Consider the following 18,312-nt stretch of genomic DNA (forward strand, 5'->3'; position numbering starts at 1 on the left):
ACACAATCGATTATCATTTGGGGCACTTTATTGCTCCCAAATGCCGAGAAGTAGATCCTGTAGGTTTAACTCCATCTTGCCCAATACATATTGGTTGGATGCATCTGCAGTTCTTCTTCCTACCAAACCTGTTTGTTGCAATACAAAGTTTGATCCCATGATTATCGTTGCAAGAATATGTCATATATCAGTATATATAGGAAATTACAAATGAAATTGTGTTGCGTGTGTGAAACCCATTTGTTTATTTGAGTGGCCCCTCTCCTTTTATTTTGACAAGAATAATCCAATACAATAACCCTTTATCTGTCAAGGTAATCTCATTTAATTATCAATTTAATTATCATTGTAAACCCTGGAAAGACCGAAACCACTTGTTTTAATGTCAATTCTGCCAAGTCCAAACTAATTTTGATTTTGATTTTGGATGCCGAGGCTAGCATTCTTGCCCGCCACTAGTTATATTACATATTTACATGAACTTTTAAATTTTGAAAAAATCCAAACACACAATATTCATTTTTGAACAAAAAATCGAACACGTGCCTGTGTTAAGCTTGTAAAGTCTAAACCCATACATATTTTTTCATTCTAGTTTTATTCCTGATTTCAAACCCAGGCCTTAGGAACAAGGGTCCAAAAAGTAAAATGGGGGCTAGCCCCGATGCCAACGAAAGGAGTAGATGCAAAATCCTGGCGCTCAAACTGTAGTCTACTGAGCAAAGAGCAAAGAGCAAAGAGCATAGAGCAAGCATGGCGGAAGTGGAGAAGGACGAAGGAAGTCCCCCGTTTTTCGTCGCAGTCCATGTTGGCGCCGGATTCCATGCTCCTTCCAACGAGAAGCCTCTCAGATCCGCCATGAATCGAGCTTGCCTTGCCGCTGCTTCCATTCTTCTCAAGATTTTTACATCTTCCTCTTTCTCTCTCCTTTTTTCTTCCTTTTTTACATCATTCGTTGCTTCTATTAAGCTTTTTTGATGAACTTGGAATTCTTAGATAATTGTTGAGATGATTTTTCATTTGGGAACCTTATTTAGAATTGATTAATCCCCCCAAAAAGGGGGAAGAATTGCATATGATATCCTGTGACTTGTTCAATGCTTAAACTTCGCATTATCTGCCAGTGCATGATTGCTTTGATTTATGGAACAAGGGTTTACTTTTATAGGATAAAGGATTATTAAAAATGGTTTCTTGTGAAATACAAAGTAATTTCTATGCTAATGCCATTGGAACTAATTCTTCTTTCTCAAATTCGACTTAGGATTCTAGTGAATGTGTTGATGCAGTTGAATCAGCGATTCGAGTTTTGGAGGTAATCTTGCTTATTTCTGTGGTTTCACATACACTTTGAGGTTTTCTTGTAGTGTGTAGCTATGCATCCTTTACCAAACGTTTTATTTAATGGAGGGACTATCTAATGACTATTGAGTACTAGTTATAATCCATCAAGGCCCTTTTATGATCACCTTAATTTCACTTATTTTAAGACTAATATGTTCAAATTAAATTCAGATAAAGGTTGCCAAGCATAGAGTATAATTTTTAATTATATTTAGTAATAAGTTCACATGAGTGAAGATCGGGTAAATAGAATGCACTCTAAGCTATGCTTTCTCGTGATCATCTATTGGATTGTTAATTACTTTGTTTTTCATGGAAACAATGGTATTATTATATTAAGATCCTTCATTCATCATCTTTATGCCATTGTTAAGGATGATAGCACTTGATTTATCTCAAAATCCTTTATCCTTAAACCCAACTTTTTGTTATGGTAAATATCCCATTTTCAACATGATTGTCTACTTAATGAAGTTGTTTGAACTTATGGGAAAAACATATGAGAAATTATTTTTGTTCCTGATGTTAATGCTAATATATTCATTGAGTCATTCTTTCTAGATGGGAGAAGCATAGATTCATCAGGTATTCCATTTTATTTACGTAATTTTCTTTTCTAAAGGATGATCCCAGCACAAATGCTTGTCGTGGCTCAAATTTGACAGAGGATGGCCATGTTGAATGTGATGCTAGCATCATGGATGGTGAATCTGGGGCATTTGCTGCTGTTGGAGCAGTTCCAGGTATCTAAATGCTGATTTAAGCATTTTCAGGTTGTCCAATTTTTTTTATTCATTTTAATTCCTGATTCTTATTTTTTCATCCATTCCTTTTTTTGTAGATTAGGTGTTCGAAATCCCATCCAAGTTGCCCCTTGCTTAATCAAGGAACAAAAGACGGGACCTTCATTGCTTGGCCGAATGCCACCAACGTAATGATTTTCTACTCTTGTCTTCTTTTATTACAAAACTTGTACTCTCCAGTCGAGTATGGAAGTTTATAAGCAGGCCATATGATTTCTAGAGCATGACTTAAGCCTTCAATATTAATTAATCGGGACCTTTTTGTATTAGGTATCATCTATGGTTTGAATAGATAGTATGGAATATGGGGTCACTATAGGGTAGTTCACTGCTAGGAAGTCATCCTCTATTTTGACTTGTATATGTAGCTCCTAGTTATATCCTCTGTCTGAAAGATTCTTACACATTATATATCTATTGGCTGTCTATGTCCACAAACTCCATCATCAAGGCTTCAAAGGTCTTTAAGAGAAGAAACAGAGAGAATTTCAATAAGGGCTTGATATGAAGGGGTTCCTTCTGTATGGAAAAACCGAAAAAGGAATTGGTGAAGACCTCCCCATCAAGCAAAATAAGAAAGAAAAAAAATAGTCTCCCTTATGCTTTTAGTGTGTAGAGGTGTCTCTGGTCTTTTACATTGTATATTATGATGAGCACTAAGGGCTAATCTCATTTAAATTGTTTTTGAGTTGTATATTATTTGGTCTTTTTGCAGCTTCTTAGTTGGTGAAGGTGCTCATAAGTGGGCAAAATCAAAGAGCATTATCTGTGCTGACACAGTAATAGAGGCTGAAAAGGTTCTTCCCTCTACCACCTAAAAATAGTTTCTATCTCAAAAGGGTGGTTATTCTCTCTGGTTCTAAATGTGTATAGCGTGACTTTTCATCTTATGGATACAGTGGTTATTGACTGAAAGAACCAAATTACAATGGTGCAAGTATAAAGCAATGTTTGACGCTGCCAAGACACAGATAGGAGCAATACTTCCTAGCAGTGGATCTCAGAAAAAAAAGAGTTATTATATGGTAAGTCTTTTCTACAAACAGTACTGATTTGTGCTCTGGATGTGGAAGCTTATACCTGTGATGCTTTTGTAGGGATTGGGGATGTTAAGTCCTCTACATTGGGGGCAATAGAAGAAGACTGCATCATGGACACCATTGGAGTCATATGTATTGATCGTGTTGGACACGTTGCCTCTGGAGCCTCCAATGCTGGTATTGCAATGAAGGCACTGAATTTGGAGTTGCTTCTTTTGGTCATCCAGTCCATCTTCAGTTAAGCTGGTTCTTTTTTCAGTTCTACTCAATCCCATCCCTGATCCTACTTAAATTCCTGCACAGGAGAAACAAATATATGATAAAGTAGCTAATTCAATTGAATAATTCTTCATTTAGTGTTTGCTGCTCTATATACGGAGTGTGGATCTCCTTGTTTCACCTCTCACTTTCCTGGTGTGCTGTGAATGAGTATAACAATTTAGACTATTAATTATAGAAACTATTATTCCTACATCAAAGAATTACACTAAAAGAGAGAGTTGGGAAAGTTCAATAAAACTGACAGGATAGAGCTGAAATGTCAAGCTGCTAGTTTCTGCCAGATTCTGACCTTTTGATTGGTGGCACAATGAAGCATTAAGAGATTACAGTAAGCGTAACATTTTTTTTTCATCCTTATCAACTCCATAATGAACTGAGTCCTTGAAAAGTGCTACGTAGCATTTTTACTTCATAATAGTTTCATGTAGGTTCTTGTAAAATTTACTTCATAATTTGCTTTCTGCAGGTTACAATTTTACGGAACAAGAAACTGCAGACCATGAAAGGGTTAGACCACTTTGAAGCCAAAATCAATGTTACAATTGGAAGCTGAAGTTTCAGTTCCCTTGGCAGTTATCATTTCTTTACATTCTCTTCCGTAGTCTGTGATTGCAATATCTTTGGTCAAAGTGTGATCACTATTAAACATTGAGAACCAGGGACAATGTACCGGTATAACCTGTGGAAAAATGCAAATTGGATCAATTCATTAGACAGTCGTTCAACTATTGTATTCCATATAAAACCATTCAATTTAGGAAAAATTGGCTTTATAAGCATAAACTACGATTTGGTGCACCCAACATCACCTTTGACTAATAGCCAAAACAACATGAACTATGGCGAAGGATGCAAAACTAATAGGGTGTTATTAGTTTTCTTGATCAATTACCTGTGTAAGTGATGAGACTGTAATGTTTGTAGTCATACAAAATTTACAAGCAGATATCATAAAGTTACAAGACAGCATGCCAAAAGCTGTTGTGGGATAAGCTTGAATGGAAAACATATAGATATGTAATGTAAAATATTCATACATTTGTTATGGTTTACATTCATTTTTGTCTAGTGGTGAATTTCAGTGGTAACAAATCTAACAATCATTTGATCAGAAATCGGTTTGAATATGTAATTCTTTTTATTCATATGAAGAAACTTCATTTCTTAAAAAGAAAAGACCAGAAGGTGAACCATGGGGAAGCAATGCTAATCTCACTGGACTCGCGCCCCCTTCTTCCCATGTTTTCATTGATATCTGTCCTAACATAGCCAGGGAAAACACAGTTGATGATGATTGACGGATATTTCTTGGCCACCATTTGTGTATATGCATTCAAAGCTGCCTTTGACACTATATAGGATGTCATATAAGAAGGCTAGCCCTTCTCTTTTAATGAACCGTCTTTAAAGTCTGTCATCAACTCGTTCAGAATATCGTCTACTCTTTCTTCTGTATCGTCTACTCGTTCAGAATACTATCGTCTACTTTTTATTCAGAATGTATCGTCTTTAATGCTCTCGGAATCGCCTAGGATTTGTTTGATTCTCTCATTTGGTATATTCTGTGAGGAAATGAAATAGTATAAAAGATGATACATTCCTCAGAAGATGAGATTCTATACATATAAAGGGAAATGCGAGTATGTACCTTCAGGTGAGTCTGATAACTCGAGGAGAGGAAGCAGAGCTTCAAGTTCTCTTTACTCCATAGTAGTTTGTTTCCAAGCATTCTTTTGCAAGCTCATATGTCTTTGTCATCATCTCAGCAATATTGTTCGGTACTCGAGATGACTACATTATTTCAATATCGATTACCATAAACATTACTACGTGCATAAACAGACTTTATAAGACATTATTTTATCAAGAACAAAGTCTTGTGTGAAATAGTCTTACATGATTTAATTGTCACTTTAGAGATTACATTGAACAAATAAAAATCATCATCTGCTTGGAAACAAAGAAAAATACTCGCTCAGAGAATACTTAAGAGTGCCAAAACCTGCTTCTTTTAAAGCATCATAGTCAGCCACAACTCCACCAATCCCAGCATTGTTCACCTACAAATGGCCAAGGTTTTCATTATCCAACAAAAACAACTCGTTCTAATAATATATTTGATCTAATAATACTACAAATACTCATATGTAGCTATTGTGCTAATTAATTATTGAGTTACCTCTATCATTTCTCGAACCAATTAAAAAGAGCACATATACATCGACTTACAGGGTCTATAGAGATCAGAATATCAGATGTACACAACCTTATCCTAAAAAAATGAAATACGTATTAAATTTAACATAAACAAGTAAATCAATATTACCAGTATGTCAAGCTTGCCAAATTTGGAGTTGATGAAACCAGTAAGAGTAGCAATACTGATGGTATCAGTAACATCAAGTTGATGATAAAGAAGATTATCGGCGCTAATTCTGGATTTAATGAGATCATTAAGGGCTTCTAATCCTTTCTTTCTATCACTTGAAGTTAGAAGTACCACCACTGCTTGAGAAGCAAGCTGTTTGCATATTTCTAGCTCAATTCCTTTGTTTGCTCCTGTTACCACTACATATCTGCATAATTAACAAATAAACCCAGAATTTTAATCCAGATAAATGATTCATTAGCAAATGTAATCAACAAAGAAAAAATTTAAAGGACCTTTTTTCAGCAAGAAAGTTGAATGATTCAGCCATTATTTTCCCGCTGAACAGGATAGTGTTGCTGTGCTGGGTCTCTTATTATAAGTGTTATTCCTTATGTCAGGTATTTGATGGAGATTGGATCATTGGAGGGCCAATAATGTGACTATGATTGTCGTTTCATGTTAATAATATAGATTCTTTCTATCTCTTTTTACAACGTGCTTAATCAATACGCCATTTTTTATTATATCAGTATACTAAATAGTCGTGGGTCAACTTTTGCTTATTGTAGTATTCATAAAGTCACTTATTTTGCATAAAGTTCTTGATTTTGGATGGTAACATTATATACAATACACCAGTTGTATACAATTAATTTGATGTTATCTACGGTGAAATTAAAATGATGATTTAAATCTGATCAAGGTTCTTCTTCTTACCATATAAATCAAATAAAATTATAATTTTCAAGAAGTCCTAAAACAAGTGGGGATTAGTTTTGATTCATTGAATAAATATTAGTAAGAAACAAACATAGAGATTACAAGTTCTACCACACCACAAAGTTTTTTTTTTTTTTTTGACAAATCACCACAACTTTTTTTTTTTTTTTCCTCTTTTGTGAAAAGTCTTCATGGCATTTTTTTTTTTTGCTTCGGATTTTTTTAGTATTACACTATTACCTACCAAATCAAGAAGAGATATGGTGCTCACAAAACATATGCTTGTAATAAGAGAAGGAATAAAAGAAAAGGCAGAGACAAACAAAAGTTACAAAACAGCATTACTCAATAAATTTAATTTCTATTGCTTTTGAATGTCGATTACAGGTAGCAAAAGGTAGATTCAATTCAAGTTTGTCATCTTGATCCAGGTCATATTCGAGTAATAAGTCATGTAAAATATTCATACACTCAGTTATAGTCTACATACATTTTTGTACTAGTGTGATCAATGAATTCCAGTGGTAACAAACACTTGATCTGAAATCAGTTTGAATGAGAACATGTAATTCATTTTATTCATTTGAAGAAACTTCATTTCTTACAAAGACCAAAAGGCGAACCATGAGGCACCAATGCTAATCTCACAGGGCTCGCGGCCCCTTCTTCAACTGTTAAATGTCCCAAGTTTCCATTGATATCTGTCTTAACATAGTCAGGACAAACAGAGTTGATGATAATTGACGGGTTTTTCTTAGCCAATATTCTTGTGTATGCATTCAAAGCCGCCTTTGACACTATATAGGCTGCCATTGTAGAAGGCCAGCCCTTCTCTTTGAATGTACCGTCCTTAAAGTCTCTTAGTAACTCGTTCAGAATATCGTCTACTTGTTCTTCTGTAAGGTTATCAGCATCACCTAAGATTCCTTTGATTCTCTCATTTGGTATATTCTGGGTGAAAAAGAAAAGTACGAGTTAATCGATGAGTATGCTTCTCAGTAGATGATGTTTTATATGCAAAAAAAGAAGTTAATACCTTTAACTTCCCCATAGCAGAGGAAACATTGATGATCCTTGGTGAGTCTGATAACTCGAGGAGAGGAAGCAAAGCTTCCGTGGTTCTCTTTACTCCATAGTAGTAAGTTTCTAAGCAATCTTTTGCGAGTTCATACGTCTGTGTCATCATCTCAGCATAATTGAACTTTGCTCCTGGCTATATTATTACAATATACTTCGGTTATCAAAAACATCACTGCAATTAAAAAAAAACTTTCTAGGGAACTTTTTTATCGGTGGCAAAGTCTTGTATGAGATGGTCTTACACGACTCATTGTCTTATTGTGACTCGTGAGAATAGGTTAAGTTTCAATTTTAAGATAACAGTTTATTTATTTTTCTAAGGGTTATATTTAGTTATACGTACTCGTTGATAGAGTATATAACATATTCCCGAGCCTCAACCATCAACTTAAGCTTTTGGTTGAGATGTTACACTCGTGTCTCACAATAAGTTAATTAGTTTGAGACGATCATTTCCCAGACTTGATCTTTCACATGAAAGTGGTGTTATTGAACATATGTAATCCCTAATCCATTCGGAAATAAAGAAAAAATTACTATCTCAGAGAATACTTACACTGCCAAAACTTGCTGCTTTTAAAGCATCAAAGTCAGCCTTAATTCCATTAATCCCAACATTGTTCACCTATAAATCCCAAAGGTTTTCATTATCCAACAATAACACTTAAGTACTAATATAATTAATCTAATATTGTGCCAATTAATTACTGAGTTACCTCAATCATTTCACAAAACAATTAAAAAGAGCATACATCATCTCGACTTACAGGGTCTATAGAGATCAGATGTACGCAACCTTATTCTAAATAGTCGAAAAACGTATTGAAATTAACAGAACCAAGTAATTAAGTCCATAGTACCAGTATATCAAGCTTGCCAAATTTGGAGTTGATGAAACCAGTAAGAGTAGTGCTCTTACTGGTTTCATCAACTCCAAATTGGTGCTCACAAAAAATACGTAGTGCTCTTTCTTGCTTAATTGGTGCTCACAAAAAATAAATAAGGAGAAGATATAAAAGAAAAGGGACATGAGTGAGACAGACAAAACAGATTCTCATTTAATTTAGTTACAATTGTCGATTATAGGTATTCAACTTTTAGGTCATGTACAACTATACAAGTAATGAGCCATTCAATTTATATTTGAGTTTTAATTGGCTTTTAATCAATAAGCTTGATTCTTTACACAACCATGATTTAATATAAATTAAGGCTCATTGTTTAGGAATCAACATACCATGAATCCATGATACCATATAGTCCTTCAATCACATTTTCACGTAATTGAGCTATTTTGAGAAGACCTTTACATAAAAATGTGGCCTTTTATTTAGGGGTGAGTGAGTGCTTGCCTATTTGAGAAGTACTCGAGATCAAAAATAGTTAAATAAATCGTCAGCATCCCACCACATTTCACATGAATGATAAACACAGATCCATACAGACTCTAAACACCCCATAATACCATATCCTACCAAAGTACCGAAAATATATTAAGTGTTAATGTATAATAGTCAGTTAACAAGCAAAGCAAGAATCAGTTAGAAGCTATAATGCACTGCATCTGCAAACAAATAATTTCAAGTAAAATGGACCCAACCTGAAGATATAATTCTATACAAAGAAGGATCCTAGTTTCAATAGTTTCAGTTCAAACAGACGAAGATGGCAAAAAATTTCACAACTCCCCATTTCTATGGTTCTACTCCCTCTGTCCCAGATTACTTGCAACATTTTGACTGGACATGCTTGCCGATGCATATGTTTGACATTCGATATGTTTTATCATATATTTATAAAAACTGTAAAAAAAATTATATTAAGAAACTATACATTAAAAGAGACCCAACAATATCTTACATGATTACATTGATTTTCATATAATAGCTAAAAAAGATGGTCAAAGTGAGATGTGTGAATAGTGCAAAAAGTCACAACGTTGCGAGTAATTTGGGACAGAGGGAGTACAATTTTTCTGTTCCAATTTGCAACAATACTGTCTTCTGAGACAGTCTTACAGTTTTCAGCTAGAACGGATTGTCCAACTGATGTAGCAGATGAAGGGGTTGATCGTCGTGGCCTCACTTCTCGTGTATAAGAGGGCTGTAGATGGGAAACCACATATTCCGCAGTCTCTTCCTGCATTTGATCAATACCAGTTACAATGGCAGCAGTAATGATTGGCAAATACATTATGTAATATTCAGGGGAGAGGTTCCTTTTTTTTTCTGACATATGGTATATTTTGAGATGATAAAATTTTTTGCTACCAATTATGTTTCTCATGCATCCATTTCATTTAAAAGTAGCATTGAAAAGAGAGATAACTTAGTAACTGAACCACAAAAAAAGAAAAGGAAAAGCTAAGCAGAGAGAACAGGGAGCCTCCTCAAGAGATCCAAGAGGAATTACTATACGGGTTCAGCTGGTAAAGTTGCTGATAAGTAACAAGTGATAATCTTACCTCTGACATACACCTGAGCTCTTTCCGCCCCACTTCACCATGTCCTCCAGCTAGGTCTTCAGCAATAGCTGCTCGCAGTACAGCAGTTCCAACTTCTGCTGTAATTTCTCGTATACTGAATTTGGCAACATGTGTTAGACTGTTTAGTCGTTTACTGTCATACCTTGTATTTTCACAGACCATAAACAATCGTAATGTTTTGGGGTGGGGGAATGAAGCTCTAAGCAAATGAGGTGCTAACCTTCCAATTGATGGATACAAAACACCCTTGCTTATTTCCTCGTCTGACATGTAGGTAGCAAGATTGCAGAAAAACCAGCAATTAACATGTAGTGAGAACTATGCTAACGATCATGCTAACCTCCTCAGCAATACCAATTATGCACGCTTCATATCAAGCATATGCCATGGCTTTTGAGCAGCCTAGCAACATAATAAAGTACTAACAAAATTGATATGAGTTATTCCCTATCTTGCAAGATATATAAAAGGTTTTTGAGACTCTTTAGTTAACTAGTGGAGAACTTATGAAGTCAAGGGAACAAAGTACTGATATTGGGAATAATATTCAACATAAAAAAATCCATAATTTTGCAGGGATGATATAGTGGCATGGTGGGTGAGTTGCAGTGATGTAGGGTTATATACTTGTATTTATGACACATAGAATAGCAGAACTTGGAACTCTATTTGCTTAAGTATTGCCTTGTGAATATATGTGGGCCACAAAACAAAAACTTTCTTAGAAGGGAGCACTACCAGTCCGACTTAGCTTAGGAAAGATGCCATTTCTTTTGTTGAAAGAATATGTTAATTTATTTACCATTCAGCAGCAGCTTGCAGCATGTTGTCAGTAATTAAGCGAGCACCTGAAAGCAATGCTCCCAATCTAATCCTGATGCAAAAGTTTAATAAATATCTTATTGAGCAATTAGCAGTCTCATAAGTCAAATTTATGTATCATAAGCAACTAAAGATGAATCGCAGTCACACACCCAGGAAACAGGTACATGTTATTCGCTTGATTGACATGACCAACTTTTCCATTCCCTGCAATTACAGATAGCAACAACAGTCAAACACGGCATAACAGTCCAATACAAAGAAAATAAAATCTTCATGTAGAGTAAACCAATATATCAGAATATTTTCAAATGGCTGAACCGTACGTACCAAGGTCTACATTCTGGAAGGGACTCCCACCTGCGAAAATAATGTGTTCTCCGGTATACTTGAAAGCATCGGCAGGAGTACATTCATCTGTTCATTGATGAAAGTTTAGATACTTTTTATAAAATAAAATATAAAAATGCAGTAGGGCCATGGGTGGAAAGGACCAACCATTCATCGTAGGGTTTGACATGGCAAATATAGCAGGTCTAGGGCAGTCTGACTCTCGCATGGCCTTCAGCACCTAAGTCAAGAATTATAACGAAGTCAAGGCTTGATACAGAAAGTGCCTCGAGGTCTAGGAAACCTACTGAGTTTCATAATGCAACTAAAAGACACCTTGCATCACATTAGTTTCCAACATGAAAACAATAATATATCAGGAACCATCTCAGAGATGTGTTTTACGATCCTTTCACATCTCATGATAAATAAGATGAGATCAAAAGGAATTTTCCATTGACTCATTACTCCATTTCAATCCTACTACAAAATTCAAAAGACCTTATAATAGGCTCACCTCTTCATTGAAGATGCCACCAACTCCAGACAAACCAAGAAGCACATCTGGTTTAACCTTTCTAACCTGAAATTTTGAAGTTTATATCTAGAAGATATGGAAGAACATGAAGGCTTCAATTCATAGCTTCCTGTGTTTCTTATTACAGCAGAATTTACAAAGTGATATTTCTAAAAGCATGAGAGCAAGATTTACCACTTCAGCTAGATTAGCTCCCTCCATAAGTCCCTTGGTTTCTTCTGGATATTTTGCGAAGGGTGCAGCAGATGGGTCTAAATTCTTTCTCTCTTTCGTTACTAGCCCCTGCAATGTATAGAATTACAATCAAGCAGAATGGTCAGGTGCTCATTTAACATTGCCCTTCACTGAAATTTCTACCATCACTTGAGAATTATTCTTTTTTTTTTTTTTTTTTTGACACAACTTGAGAATTATTTAGAGACAAAAGAAAACATGAAACTATTAAGCATATTGGTGGTAAGAAATGTCTAGGTGGAAAACTGGAATAGATTTTCGCAAATACAGATCAGCATAGTACATGGGAAGTCTAGCTGCAAGCATAATGGAAATTTGTGGAGTACAGAAATAAAAATAAAAAAAAAATAATAATAATAATAAAAAATAAAAGTCAGCCATTAAAACATTCCCCACCACAAAAGGTAAAAAAAATTCACCTTTGCACAACTGCACTAATAAAGATATCAACAGATATCTGGTGCCTGCAGTAAGAAAGTCAATAGATAAATGCAGGGAGCACAGGTCATTCATATGAATACTAGATGAATTCAGAAACACTTGTCCAAATTGCAAACTATACTATTGTCAATACTGCTGACAAGGCTTGTGGATAGGAGGGCGGGGGGAGGGGGACAGGTAGATAATGTTAATTATACAATTGCAATGTCTATTTTATTCTCGACTAACTTAGCACATGGTCAGCTTGTGTCCCCCAAAATGGCCCAAAAGTATAGGGGTGGGGGTGGGGGCTGAGAAGATGCAGGTAGATAATGTTAACCATGAAATTGCAATTATTTTGCACAACCCCAAATTTTGAGCATATTTAGCGCCAAATTCCAATTAATCTATTTGATTGCTGTAATATGTTAATCTAGGCCCATTCATGGTATTTCTTACATATACAGTAAGGGTAACATGGTCAATACCACGGAATGACATGTACATTTTGCCAAGTATTGTCTGACTCAACAGTGCACGTAAGTTGACGAAGGGGTTTCAAATTTTAACGACGTTGAACTCCTAAAATAGGTTGTACGTTAGGGTTTGTAATCCTCAGTTGTTTCTCTGTCTCCTCAAAATCGACCTTGAGGAAGCAATTGTTTAGCTGTGAGCGTGAAGGTAATACTCAGTTATCCAATTAAAGGTAGTAGTTTTAGAAATAATTGGTTAATTGATATTTGAATTTGTTGTATCAGGTATGGTATCATCACTGACTGTAAATGGGAGGCATTGATTTGGGTAAATGGAGGCGTTCATTGTTGGAGAACAGAGGTGATGAAATAAGCTTCGATGAACAAAATGTAAGTTGTAATTGTTATGTTTTAGGTCTGTGGGTAATCATGTGTTGAAAAATTGCAGTAGCAATTGTTATAGCATGAGCTTATGAGTTGTTTAAAAATGATGGGAATCACTTGACTGCAAAATTATGGTGAAATTAGCTGCAAGGACCTAAATATTTGGTTTTTTTTTTTTAATGCAGATTGGTCCTATTGGAAGGAGAAATACCCCAAAATCAATTGACTTGCACCCTGAACTATTTTCGGTAAAGTTATTTGTTTAGATTTGATTGAGATATACAAGATTTGTTGTTCATGGATAAATCTCTCTAATAGTCGTTGCTGTGGTAATATAGAATGACTCCGCTAAGTGTGGGTGGTTTATTGAAAGCAAAAGGGTAAGTCATTCATCAGTATTCTATGGCAATTAGCAGAGTGAGTTTATTGCTCTTATTGTGCTAATATGTAAAATGTGTATAAACTTTATATAAGTGTTGTTTATGTGATTGCATGTTGAATCCAATTATTTATGTTCCTCACTGAATTACAGCCCCCAAATATGAATTGTCGGGTAGAATCCTTTGGGAGGATATGTCATAAATTCGATGAAAGGAGAATGAGATGGGTTAGTGAGATGGGATTTGGGGGACTACTCCACTTTGCTTCCAATATGAATCTACCACGACAATTAGCTTATTGGATAATGACCCGTATTGATCCAATAAGTAAGGCACTAATAGGTACCAACGGTAGAATTTGCCAATTTTCAAAGAACCAAGTACATTGGGTGTTAGGAATACCTAGTGGGCATCAACCGTTTCCCGCAAAAAAGGACATGGAGGGGGAAGTTCAGGCAAAGGTTCAAAAAATTGTATTAAAATATGGTAGGAGTTAGGAGACGAAACCAAAACAACAATTTGGAAGGACATACACATCAGTTGGCATCCCTGTTACAATAGATATGATGGATAGATTAGAGGGACATTTTGAGGCACATGAGGAAGAAGAATTCAAAACATTATTCCTAATCATAGCTCTCCAGATGATCTTATGTCCCACACAGTCACCGAGATTGTCCTCAAATTTGTTATCGGCTCTAAGCTGTGCTATGGATTGCACAAACTATGATTGGTGTGAGTTGGTCCTATCAAAATTTATAGAAAGCGTATCAAGTTTTGCAAGGTGGTTTTATGCAAATGGATTTGCCGGTGGTTATGGAGGGTGTGCTATATTTGGGGTGGTGAGTATCTCAGATATAAAGTGAATTTTGGTTAAAATATTTCAGAATTTTTTATTGTGTACTAAGTTAAAGAATGTCAATTGTATTATATGTTGTGCAGATTTTTTACCTGGACCGACTGAATTTGACCCCAAATGAGTGGGATGTGTTTCCGAGAATTAAGGTGTGGAGCATGGAGAGGATTGGGACTGCAGCGAAGCTAGACAAAACAGTGTCCTTCGACTATGGAAAAGTAGGGGTAAGGGATCTTGCAAATGTCAGTCAGTTTTAAAATTGAGTTACAATTGAGACTTTAGTGGTTAATGAAAGAATGTTAATGTGAAGAAAATATTGTATTATTAGTTGATTGATGTGGCTTATGGAGAGAGATACCTTCGGGTAGCAAGGGACACATTTGAACCCCCACAGTTTCCATTGTATGCTGTAAGTGGTTTGTATTTCAAAATGGAAAATATGTACAATTGTCAAGTATTAAAAGATCAAACTAAGTTGTCAAATTTGTGTTTTATGAAGGATGTATCTCAGCTACTTGTGTCAAGAAGTAAAGATAGGCGGAGGCATGCTGATCTATGTGCCCTACGTGGGTGTAAGAAACATGTACACAATGGATGTAATGCCCCTACCAATCAAGTTCCGAAATCTAATGAAGGGGGTTGATTACTATCAGGCAGGAAGGTTTGAATGGCTGTAACATGAAGCAATGATGTAAACATGTACAATTGCTGCAGAGTTAAAGATTTGAATGTAGGGAAATATGCTTGTATTACATATTCGAATTTATGTGTAACATGTATATTGTACAATTTAGGTCGTGAACATTGTCATTGTATTTTTATGAATGAGAATTGAGAAACCAACTCGGATTATGTTGCATAAGCAAGAACAACTATTTATATAATAAAATGGTATTAAAAGCTATAATTGTGATAAGGGCAATTAGTCTACCGTTTTTAAAAAAGGTACCTAGTCTGATATGAACAAATGAAATCGTTAAGGATTTGGAAATTGAGGATGAGATAGTTGAAGGCCCAACGATTTATTTGTAACCCAGTACCCTAGAATGGGTGGATAAAGTACTTAAAAGAAGTGGGTCATAACAACCGGTCCACATGTTGTTGTATTAGCATAAGATGTTAATACTGTAGGTGAAATAATTATGTAGGAAAATAAAGTTTCTGTATATATTACAAACAAAAAAATGATGTTGTACTTAGCTGACAGAATAATTTGTACCTTACTTAAAAACAAATTATACGTATATATTATTAAATGTACAGTTATGAGACGTATTGAGTATAACTAATTTGATTGTATCGTGAATAAAATTACATACAAGTAGAGAAAAATATAGATATAGAATATGAGTTGTTATTATAAAGTTAGGACACAAAGTTTTGAACACCAAAAAAAAAGTTGTACTACATTACGTATAAAAGTTTATGTTTTCGTTACTCTAAAATTTTCCATATATATGGTCGTTAACAAATCATCTTCAATATTTGACATAAATCATTCATGTACTCTTTAACGACGACAATGATTTATATTTATCAGTTTCGTTAATGAATTTGAATAACGACATATGCGTTCAATAACCAAATGCGGCACTTTTTTTAATTAGTGTTAGAAATCCTAATTTGACAATAAGTTACACCATCCATATCATAATGTTAGTCCGATATAGCATAAAATTACGATAATAACATAAATGACAACATAAAATTTTTAATAAGATATAGTGGTTTTAATGTGCCATGGAGTATTTTAAAAAATTGAATTGATTAATCTATACTAATATATTAAAAGGCGTTACTAAGAACGTCTTTGTGCCACGTAGATCACGCCACGTCACCTACTCCATTTCTCATTATGCCACATCATCACTACTCAATCAACTAGAATATTGCTTTATATTAAAAAACCGATGATAAGGGGATTCAAATACCCAACCTTTTATAAGAAAGATAGTTACTTAACCATCTAAACCAATCATAAACTATGTTATAAACATGAAAATAAATGTATACAATTGATAATCACAAGGTCTAATTAAAGTAGCATTCGGTGCAACGCCCGGGCTACACACTAGTTTGGATTAAAAAGCTGAATTCATACTTTATAATTTTAGGTAGAGATCTCGTTACTTACAAGTAGTTCATCGATGCACAATGTTAATAAAAATTACATTATAATTAGATAAAATTAAAGTGGGTGTACGAATATGAAACGTCCAAAAAATTATATGATAATACCATTAAAAAACGATATGAGGACATTAATATGTTGTACTCTCTTCATATTTTAATAAGTGTTACATTTATCAAATCCGGCTGTATTTTAATTAGCGTTACACATCCTTTTTATGGAAAATAATTACATTAAAATATTAAATCTTTCTCCTCTTATGGTCCCCACCCAAACCCACTACTACTTTTTTTTTAAATATTTTTCCTCTCACAATCATTGTTGTTCAATAAATTATTAACTCCACTATCTTATGTTTACAATTTTTTTTATACTTTAACTACTCCACTTAACTCTTATTTCATTTAAGGCAATTAAATTGCCTAAAACTATGTGTTGGTCTAACTATAGCACTTATTTATACACGGAAGGAGTATCTCTTTTCTTTCATGGTCTCCAGCCACACCTATCACTCTCTTTTTGTTTATATATTAACTTTCCAATACACTATTAAAATCAGTAAATTATTTTTTAATAATCTGAGATGATTTATTTACAGTACATACTATTACATTAAGTGGTGGTGAAACTGTAACACTTACTAAAACACGGAGATGGTGTATAAGTTTCTAGTTTTGTTGAATCTTAAGAAATTGGATAATTTTTTTAACGCATGGTACCATTAATAGTTTAGTATTGTATTTAGATAGGGTGAACTATGGTTTACATGTTTCTAAGCAAGAAAATAATCAAGTTGTTATTTTATTTATATATGCATTAATACTGATTTTGGGTGGTTTATATTTAAAATGAATCACATCTACATTTGCTAACCTTATGCTGTATTGAAACATTTATCTTTAATAAATGGAAACCTAACTCCCAACTTATTTTATCATTTCTCTCTATGTTGTGGTCGCTGCTAAAACAATTAAAATAAATATTATTTGTCACATACTTTATCTTTCACTGACCACATCTTCGTTTTACAATAAGAATGTTATCAACCACCCATTATATTATATTAGTATTACCCCCAGAGTATTCTAAGAAAAAAAAATTAGAGATGCAGTGGAATATAATCATTTGTGTAATACAAAAATTTCCCGGATTATGTGGTTATATTTATTTTCGTACAATAAAGATAAAATAAATTTTAATAGTTTAACTTTGTAGGTTAATGAAATTTTGTCAACGGCCGAGACCACTTGTATTATGAGTACAAAAAAGCAAAGATACTGGCTAAATATTGGTACTGCAACTACTAATGTATGCAATGTAATCCTTAATTTAGGTGAATTTAAAATTGATTACATTAAGGGAAAATATATTAATAATAGGAATATGGGTGTGTGTGTGTTTATATACCCATCCGTCTTCTAACAACTATCTAGTCAAAGGCATAAAAAACTAACTAGTGGTAGTCTTATATTATATAAAAACTTGTAGTCCAAGTCTTATAGTTTAATGAGGCATGAATTCTATATAAAGGACCTCTACTTGTTAAAGTATTCACACCACCACTTATACTCCCTCCTCTCCAGCACCTTGTAAGTCCTTACTAGCAGCTCTATCCCCCT

General features: G+C 34.3%; 5 protein-coding genes and 1 pseudogene across 6 annotated transcripts; 2 read left to right on the top strand and 4 right to left on the bottom strand.

Moving 5' to 3' along the window:
- The first annotated feature begins 591 nt into the window (after nt 1-591).
- On the top strand, nt 592-3,382 carry LOC145580120 (putative threonine aspartase). The gene is made up of 6 exons (XM_081637472.1): nt 592-1,315; nt 1,967-2,087; nt 2,186-2,275; nt 2,863-2,944; nt 3,047-3,172; nt 3,245-3,382. Exons 3-6 carry the CDS (start codon nt 2,265-2,267, stop codon nt 3,281-3,283), a joined length of 258 nt encoding a protein of 85 aa, XP_081493598.1. The 5' UTR covers nt 592-1,315; nt 1,967-2,087; nt 2,186-2,264; the 3' UTR covers nt 3,284-3,382.
- Nucleotides 3,383-4,459: 1,077 nt separating this feature from the next.
- On the bottom strand, nt 4,460-6,266 carry LOC145580119 (short-chain dehydrogenase/reductase 1-like). Of its 2 annotated transcripts, XR_014099284.1 has the most exons (5): nt 6,134-6,266; nt 5,796-6,045; nt 5,366-5,529; nt 5,118-5,260; nt 4,460-5,031 (listed from the first exon to the last, which is right to left on the bottom strand). XR_014099284.1 is itself a non-coding variant. In XM_081637471.1 (3 exons), exons 1-3 carry the CDS (start codon nt 6,166-6,168, stop codon nt 5,413-5,415), a joined length of 402 nt encoding a protein of 133 aa, XP_081493597.1. In that variant the 5' UTR covers nt 6,169-6,266; the 3' UTR covers nt 5,307-5,412. The 2 variants fall into 2 exon arrangements, 1 of the variants encoding a protein (XP_081493597.1); XM_081637471.1 differs by lacking the exons at nt 4,460-5,031; nt 5,118-5,260 and having other exon boundaries at nt 5,307-5,529.
- Nucleotides 6,267-7,135: 869 nt separating this feature from the next.
- LOC145577876 (short-chain dehydrogenase/reductase 1-like) lies at nt 7,136-8,888 on the bottom strand (annotated as a pseudogene).
- Nucleotides 8,889-9,527: 639 nt separating this feature from the next.
- Nucleotides 9,528-10,738, bottom strand: LOC145577878 (NAD-dependent malic enzyme, mitochondrial-like). The gene is made up of 3 exons (XM_081635300.1): nt 10,346-10,738; nt 10,105-10,219; nt 9,528-9,779 (listed from the first exon to the last, which is right to left on the bottom strand). The coding sequence occupies exons 1-3, from the start codon at nt 10,393-10,395 to the stop codon at nt 9,528-9,530; spliced, it is 417 nt and encodes a 138-aa protein (XP_081491426.1). The 5' UTR covers nt 10,396-10,738.
- Nucleotides 10,739-10,879: 141 nt separating this feature from the next.
- LOC145579053 (NAD-dependent malic enzyme 59 kDa isoform, mitochondrial-like) lies at nt 10,880-12,266 on the bottom strand. Its single transcript, XM_081636330.1, has 6 exons — nt 11,990-12,266; nt 11,795-11,860; nt 11,446-11,518; nt 11,278-11,364; nt 11,100-11,154; nt 10,880-10,999 (listed from the first exon to the last, which is right to left on the bottom strand). The coding sequence occupies exons 1-6, from the start codon at nt 12,014-12,016 to the stop codon at nt 10,924-10,926; spliced, it is 384 nt and encodes a 127-aa protein (XP_081492456.1). The 5' UTR covers nt 12,017-12,266; the 3' UTR covers nt 10,880-10,923.
- A 735-nt stretch (nt 12,267-13,001) lies between these two features.
- On the top strand, nt 13,002-15,343 carry LOC145579054 (uncharacterized). Its single transcript, XM_081636331.1, has 6 exons — nt 13,002-13,150; nt 13,228-13,332; nt 13,512-14,548; nt 14,649-14,786; nt 14,891-14,971; nt 15,062-15,343. The coding sequence occupies exons 3-6, from the start codon at nt 14,270-14,272 to the stop codon at nt 15,203-15,205; spliced, it is 642 nt and encodes a 213-aa protein (XP_081492457.1). The 5' UTR covers nt 13,002-13,150; nt 13,228-13,332; nt 13,512-14,269; the 3' UTR covers nt 15,206-15,343.
- Nucleotides 15,344-18,312: the final 2,969 nt, after the last annotated feature.

This window comes from Chenopodium album, chromosome 14, assembly GCF_948465745.1.
Source record: "Chenopodium album chromosome 14, dcCheAlbu1.1, whole genome shotgun sequence".
NCBI lineage: Eukaryota > Viridiplantae > Streptophyta > Magnoliopsida > Caryophyllales > Amaranthaceae > Chenopodium > Chenopodium album.